This window comes from Pinus tabuliformis, chromosome 4_1, assembly GCF_031772625.1.
Source record: "Pinus tabuliformis cultivar Carrire ecotype Pingquan chromosome 4_1, CPIR1, whole genome shotgun sequence".
Lineage (NCBI taxonomy): Eukaryota > Viridiplantae > Streptophyta > Pinopsida > Pinales > Pinaceae > Pinus > Pinus tabuliformis.
Genome location: NC_142303.1, coordinates 254,228,099 through 254,236,574, shown reverse-complemented (window position 1 = coordinate 254,236,574; position 8,476 = coordinate 254,228,099). Strand labels below are relative to the sequence as shown.

At 32.1% G+C, this 8,476-nt stretch overlaps 1 protein-coding gene across 1 annotated transcript; it reads left to right on the top strand.

The window, feature by feature from the left end:
- The first annotated feature begins 1,067 nt into the window (after window positions 1–1,067).
- Window positions 1,068–5,500, top strand: LOC149175233 (uncharacterized). Its single transcript, XM_089419558.1, has 2 exons — window positions 1,068–2,381; window positions 4,977–5,500. Exon 1 carries the CDS (start codon window positions 1,356–1,358, stop codon window positions 2,343–2,345), a length of 990 nt encoding a protein of 329 aa, XP_089275684.1. The 5' UTR covers window positions 1,068–1,355; the 3' UTR covers window positions 2,346–2,381; window positions 4,977–5,500.
- The last annotated feature ends 2,976 nt before the right edge of the window (window positions 5,501–8,476 follow it).

Below are 8,476 nucleotides of genomic sequence, written 5' to 3'. Positions count from 1 at the left end.
ATAGAGTAATAAAGTTGAAATATATAATTTTTTTTTATATTTTTTATAAAAAAAATTAATATTTATTTGTGTTATTATTGGTTAAGAATTTGAATATTTTATTGCATTAATTAATTGAATGTTTTAATTTTAATTTTAATAAATAAAAAAATTATATATATATAAAATTGAGCTAAAATTTAAATTCAAATTTTAATAAAATAAAATATAAAAAGAAGGAAAAAATAAATTATTTTAACATCTATAAGGCTAAAGATAGTTTATAAGACAGATTGTTTCTTCATTTGCTGGATGTATTTGGGCATTTTTTTGTGAAGCTTCAAAATAATAAACTAAATAATAAATCAGGGTTATTATTATATTTTTCAAATATAAATTAAAATTTTAAAAATAAAATCTATATATTTTTATAAGCTAATAATTATATTAAAAGAATTTTTTATTGAATATTTTAATTCAAATTTTAAGAAATAAAATATATAATTCTTGATTTGGAAAGACAATCTTGATTCAAGCATTTAATATAATTCAAATGTAAATACACATAATATATTATAATTTTTCAAAACTATATTTACATAAACATTAAAATTAAAACCTTAATTTTTTATTATGTAAATACACATATAATATATTATAATTTTTTAAAATTATATTTACATAAGCATTAAAATTAAAGCTGTACTTTTTTTATTATGTAAATACACACAAAATATACTATAATTTTTTAAAACTATATTTACATGAGCATTAAAATTAAAGCCTTACTTTTTTATTTCACAAATAAAAACTTATCCATCAATACAATTCAAATTTGAATAGAATTATAAACCTTAACACTAATCCGCTCATTTCCGGTGAGTTTCGCCTAACCTCTTTCCTTTCGTGAGTTATTTAAATCTCCCCCTTCGGGTGAGCTTCGTCTCTCTGTAAAGTGAATATTATTCTGGTGAGCTTCGCATCAGCCTTTGTCCTTATGTGAATTATTTATTTAAATCGCCTCAGTTTAGTGAGCTTGCTTTTTCAAGTCAAAGTTTTACGCCTTTTTTTCTAAAGACCTATATGATTAGAGCTTGTTTATTTAGATCGCCTCACTGTGGTGAGCTTTCTTTTTCCAGTCAAAGTTTTTTGGAAAGACCTATATAATTAGAGCTTTCTTTGGTGTTTTTATTACATACAATCAATTGTTCCCCATCGCTCTGGAAAATCGTTCGGATTCTTTCCCAATTTCATCCTGCAAATTCATACGTTTCTTTCCCTCTATGGATTTCATCTCGGTGTGATGGAATAAAAATAATCTCTCCAGAATATTTCATAAAATAATCTTCATCTAATAGCGATCACAGACAGATGCAATGGACTCCCAACACGAAAGGCAACAATCTCGCCTGGACGCACGTTCTGAAGCCTACTCTCGACAAGGCCGTCCTGCAAAAGGGCTGTCTGCATCTCGAGATCGCAGTCTACACTTACACCCCGGAGGGCTGGCGAAAGACCGACAGGTTCAGCATCCTATTGAACCAAGAACTCAGACGGGCCAGGGGCAACAAGGGCACCAATTCTTCCGTACAGTCCGCAAAATACTCCCAGCAAAACGCTGGCGGAAATGGAAAAAGAACAAGGAAGCTATCAATCTCTCTGTAAGATTGGCCGAAAAGCCGGAGGTCAAGCGGCAAGGATACGCGGGGGCATATGGTGCGGACAAGGCGGAGCCCGTGACAGGGTATCCAGCAGGGCCATATCCACCACCACTGTGTCCATCCCAAGTGGGCTATCCACCCCGTCCGCCTTACTCCGAGATCCATAATCGACCTCCCAACCAAGGCTACCAAACTTACCCTCCGCCTAGCTCCGAGATCTATAATGGACCTCCCCACCAAGGCTACCAACCTTACCCTCCGCCTAGCTCCGAGATCTATAATGCACCTCCCCACCAAGGCTACCAACCTTACCCTCCGCGTAACTCCGAGATCTATAATGGACCTCCCCACCAACGCTACCAACCTTACCCTCCGCGTAACTCCGAGATCTATAATGGACCTCCCCACCAATGCTACCAACCTTACCCTCTGCCTTACCCCAGCTACGATCCATACCCTCCGAACCCGGGCTACCGTCCAAACCCTCAGCCTTACCCCAGCTACCCTCCAAACCCTCAGCCTTACCCCAGCTACCCTCAGCCTTACCCCAAACCCTCAGCCTTACCCCAGCTACCCTCAGCCTTGCAGGGTATTGCGGGCTCTGTTACTGAGAAGGTTATCACATATTTTATAGAGAATGGCGTAGGTACGTTTTTCAGCGATGGTAACAACGATGGTAGTTACGATGGAGGGTCTTCCATTTGACAGAAAGTTACGATGGAGGGACTTGCGATAAACAAGGTTCAAAGTGTTGTCTTTTTGGTTTTTTTTCCTTCTTCGTCCGTAATTTTGAGCTTTTAATTTTAAATCCAATTGGAAGTTTGACTTTAAATTCAATTGGAAGCATGTAGAAAGTTGAAGTAACACCCATAAATGGATTGCCATATTGGCCAGTGATCAGTACATAAATTTAAATTTAGTATTTTATGGATACTTTTTTTTTGCTTTCGCTTGTTTCCTTTTAATTATAAATAAATTGATTCTGCATGATATTTTATATTTACTCTTCGTGATTATTTAAATATTTTAAATTTCAATTAAAAAGTGTAAATGATTTTGCTTGTTTTTTATTTATTATAAATAAATTGATTCTGCATGATATTTTATATTTACTTTTCGTTGATTATTTAAATATTTTATATTTCAAGTAATAAGTGTAAATGGTTTACTAGAAATATGCTCTTATGATGTGAATGGTGGCATTATAATTATAATTATAATTATAATTATAATTATATATATATATATATATATATATATATATATATATATATATATTCGTTGTAAATATAAAAATATTTTAATATATGATACAATTATTTTTAAATTATATTTAAAATATTATTATTAAATTTATATTAATTATTTGATTTATTTTATAATATATAGAAATATAAATAAAAGAAAAACATTCTAATATTATTATTTTTTTAAATATTTTTCAAAATTTTATACCATTTTTCTTCTCATTGTAAATCAAGTTATGTGAAAGTAGTTAATAATAGTTTTGATCTTTGTATATATTTTATTATGTTTTATTTTCAGTAGCATGAAGGGGTTAAATTTGATGGGTTAGGAAAAAAATTATGACAATTTTATTAAATTTGATGGGTTAGGAAAAAAATTATGACAATTTTATTAAATTTGATGGGTTCCTCTACTCATTAGTAAAAAAATATATAACAACTTTATCTTTAGACTGCCTTTCAAATCACTTTTAATATTTATTTTTACCAGTTTCATATAAGTGAATATGGGTTTCATATAAGTGAATATGGGTTTCATTAACAGATTACATCAAAGTGAGTACGGGCCTAAGACTATTGCCATTTTTTAGTGGTTGCCTATTGAATCAACTGTAATGAGGGTTTGAATATTTATTTTTACCAGTTTCATATAAGTGAATATGGGTTTCATTAAAGGGTTACATCTAAGTGAGTAAGGGCCTAGGACTATTGCCATTTTTGAGTGGGTGCATATTGAATCAAACGTATTGAGGGTCTCCTTAGACGTGCCTTTGCTTTGCTTGTATGTGAAATCTAATCCTATGTCAAATCATTCTCCATGCTTTCCCTATGACACAAAAGTTTTTGTGTCCTCAAGCCTATGATTCAAAATTCATTCTAGTAATCATAGTTCAAATCTAGGCTCAATGATTCCCTTTTTCATTCTGAAATCTATGTTTCAAATTTAGGATCATGAATCTCTGCTTAGTGACTCCCCTTTTATCAACCTATGTTGATACATGGATCTCTGATGCAAATCTAAAAATCAACAACTTTTCAAAATAAAAGGAGTAGTGGAATTAAAAAAATACTCATTCTCAATTTTTCATGCTTTCGCCTCCTCTAACCAACATAATAAGCCAACACAAAAGCAACAACTACATATTTACTCCATCAATAGAAAACTAACCCTTCCCCATATAAAGAAGTTAAAAGTAATCGGAACGGTAGAGCAACAGGAATATAAAATATACAACCACGTCTATACCTCTTTAATCCAATAATATATTTAATAGTTGTTCAAGCAAAAATGGCAATTCTAACAAGGAAATCTAAGATGACATACCTGCCTTTGTGAAGAAGTTAATGAATACCATAGCCGATGCGTGTACCTAACTTTGAACAGGGAGTACTTTCAAGAGAAAACTGATTTTTGTTATGCGCTGGATTGTTACACCTATTGCTGTGAAATTGTCTGCCTTTTGGTGTACAACGTTCTGTTTGACGCAAGCATCCTTAGGTACCTACAGAGTTCACTAAATTGGAAGATTGAAATACTCTTAACGGACTTTCCATTTCAAATGGATTCTCTGTATCTGAATATATTCATTTCATTGGGATGAGATATTCATTTTCCACAAGCATGAATGGGCAAATCTGTTGAATTTTAGAGTTAAAAAAATTCACAGGCTACTTTCTTTGAAAAGGGACTCTTGATCTTTGTTTTGCTCTTTCAGAGCCAGAAGAACCAGCACAAAGCTCAATTAAGCTAATTTCCCACTTCTACCTTCTCTACTATATCTGGTCGGATCTTCTTATGTAGTAAGGGCTAAATTCAAACATGTATAATTCGGTTATAAACATTTGAACATTTCTTCCCCTTAGTGCATTTCATCCAAATTGAAGAACAACAAAAGAGGAAGTTTCTCACTAAAACTTTCTCATTGGCTAGAATTTCCTCTTTTTAAGTAATTTTGGCTGATTACTTTGCGTACCAAAATATCACCCTAAATAACCCGAGCCCTAAAAATTTCACCGTTGAAACCTTTGCTGAAGAAATGCAGGTATTAAAATCTTCTTTTAACAGTTTCTCTTTATGTCATATTTAAAGGGACAAAAATAATTCAGCCGATAAACTTTTTAAGGAAGGTTTGCAGCAGATTTGGGCAGTTGGAAAATCATAGAAAAAAACCAGAGACAGACCCAAACAACAGATTAGCCGCCTCATACTTTTGCTCAGTGACAGTTTACAGCATTTTTGTTTTTATATTTATTACACAGACTTTATTATGGATATTATGGAAATTTTGATTCAAAAATTGCATGTTAGACAACTCAGAACTCATATACTTTTGTAAGGGTTGTTTTCCTCATATGAGGAGACCCGCTTTATGATATTTCTTGCTGCCCTCTTTTGAAAGGGTCGACACAGTACATGGCTGGACAGTCCAAAGCAGTCGTTCTATATTGTTTTCAGCTGTTTTTTTAGATCAAATGGACCTTTCTGAAGGAAGGTTGTTTTTTGATTGCATGGGCAATCAACAACAGCAACAGAAATGCACAACATATGCAATGTGACTTTTTATTTCCTTAATAAAAAGTGCGCTTTTTTTTCGGAAAAAAATTCGTCTATCATTCCGACCTGAGCAAAATCCATTGCGGGAGCTGTTTTTCAATCAAACTTCTTTAAATCTTACGATTTTGATCTACTTTCCGAGCAAATTTCTTTAAACCTTGTGATTTTGTCCATTATTAAAGAAAAAATTTCACCACTGATTTCCGCTTCGTGTGCTGAAACAGACGATTTTGAACTTTCTAGTAAAATTTTGTGAAACAAGTAGCTTTCACCTGATCATTTTTTGCATTGCATAGTGAAAGAGGTCTAGTCCATTCTTCTCTAAGAAATGCATTTCATTAGGGCTAGTCCAAGGCAACGAGAGATTAGGCGTACCTTTGCTTTCAGAAAAAGCACACATTCTATTTCATATAATAAACGCACTATGCTCGTCCATCAAAATCCATACAGAGTACAAATATCTGGAGGCCATTTCTCATGAAATGCGTAAATTTTCTATATACCAGTCATTATGACACGTTTTAAAATTATTAGCAAGTTAACACTAACATGTTTATGTTGAAATTAATTGTATTTTACGGCTAAAAACAGTGAAAACATCTATATGGATGTCAATTTTAAAGCTTGGTCACATGTCATTAACAGGGATAATAAATATTGGTTGACATGACTTTGATATGTTTGGAAAATCTGTATATAATTGGATGACACAAAAAAAAATTGTCAAATCATATTTCATGAATGACCTGTCACAATTAACATTAATAATATCAACAAATGCAGGTAACTCTTTCAGGCAAGCTTCAAAATAAAATAATGCTTTTTCCTCTCTCACATATAGTATATTGTAGGTGTTGAAGAAGCCTTTCAAACCAAAGCTTTAAATTCTCTTATTTACCATGAACATGTTGTACATAATGGAAGGGTTCAATAACTTATTGATGGCCAAAATTGACCATAATCAACATTTTGGAAATCACCCGGTTATGGCCCCAATTAGACCCTTATATGTTTGGGATGGTGATTTTAACTAGTTAAAATGGGTCGAGTTACCCCTCACTCTCCCTATTGATATGTGGCAATTCTAATTATTATCAACAAGAAGAGGCATCAAACTTATTCTCCTACAACATGCTTGCAAGAAAATTGTACTTAAGCTGACATAAGGGCTCAACCAAGCCACCAATGGAATTGCTCCTACGAAAAAAGACTTCTACTAATGTTTCCTAATTGCAAATGTAAATGCGATCTATTCTAAGATGCAAATAGAAAAATTAAATCTAAATCTATTTTGATATGGAAAAGATATACATCTCCCAACCAATCAAGAGAAATATAATAGATTCTAGACCAACATGAATTCAAAATAAAATTGAGTTAACAAGTCATAAAAATCTAGGAACTACTACTTGTTCAAACAAATATGCAAAAATAATTATATGATAAATAGTTATCAAATCTCTGTTGTTCAAATATCTAAATTCAAATGAAATTGCATTTAAGTCAATTGATCATGTCAAAATACAAGAATAGTCATAAATAGAATGACAAGAGCAACACAAAACTAATATGACATTAAAGTAATAGATAGCTAACAACTTAATGCATAAAAGTTTGCTCAAATGCAACAGTGAACCCTAAATTCATCTCTGTCTAACCCTGTAAGATAACTTGACATTGATTTGAAATATGCATGATTTACTCTAATCAAACATTAGTGCTAGAAAACGAAATCATACCCATAAAAACAGAGAATGAATAAGAATTGAATAAACTTTCTATTAAGTCTCCAAAAAGACAACAATGATCCAAATGGTTATAAGAATAAAGAGTTATCTCTATACTGCCCACAATTAGGCAATCTTCTACAAAATTAGTCTTTTATAGTAGTGCAAAAAGCCACTTTTACAAAAATAAATTGGAACCCTTAACTCTTCTTAGAGCTTCCATTTATAATTTTACAAATCATATCCTAAAATGGGAGTTTGTTTCAATATTTTAATTTGATTTTAGAGCTCGAAAAATCCTTTCTGTTTCGCTTTTGCTCCAATTCCATTCCTGAAAGACTCTTGGATCTAATCTCCTTCAACCAAGTCTGCAAAAATTATCATGAAAATATAATTAGAAACCTATCAAATTTACACACAAAACTCATCTAAATATGTCCAAAAAACAAACTAATGAATTAAAATTCAACTTAATTAATTAATAGAATAAAATTCATGATTTTTATTGTTTCTTGTTGAGATTTCTCTAATAGATGAGTAATTTGAAATGAATTAGAAACAACAAAACCTCATGGAAAATGAGATTTCCCTAAAACAAACTCAGAAAATCTATGTTGGTAGCAAATTTGCAACATCAGTTTCTGCTAATTTTTTTTGGGGAGTAAATGGTCAAATTTAGTCAAATAACCACTGCCATATTATTCTTCTCCGAAATAGTTTTCTAACTAGCTCTGATGTGTCTTATTTAGTGCAATATATCTCGAGATATGATCCCTTGAAGTTAGGGTTCCAAAACTGTTTGAAGTGTGGAAATAAACAACAATGGGCGGTTTCGTTTTAGATTTAATAAATAAAAATATTAGAAATAAAATAAAATAAATTTCATATTAAGCAGAAGGGTGGGTCAACGTTAATGGGCTCATTGGTTGTACATAATGGTAATAAAAGGTGAAGGAGAGGGGAGGCCCCTGAGCGGAGAGTGCCTGCCCCGGCTCCTCTCCTCCCCTCCCCCTACTCCACTGAGGTTTAAAAATAATATAAAACATGCATAACTCAATGCCTCCCCCTTTGTCATATTCAAAGTCCCGGCTCTCTTATGTCAATTCATATGTTATGATCCACGTCACCCTAGAGGAAATACCTTGGGGCTTTTAAAATGATATACAAATGAAATCGCCGAGATATTTCCTGGGGATGACATCATATAAGAGCTTGAACTCTATGGTTTTTTATTAATATTTTTTAATTATTTTATTTATCTTATGTTTATATATATATAAAATAATAAAATAAAGTTTTTTTTTTCTA

Coding starts and splice junctions, on each gene's coding strand:
- LOC149175233 (XM_089419558.1), top strand. CDS start 1,356: ATGGACTCCCAACACGAAAGGCAACAATCTCGCCTGGACGCACGTTCT.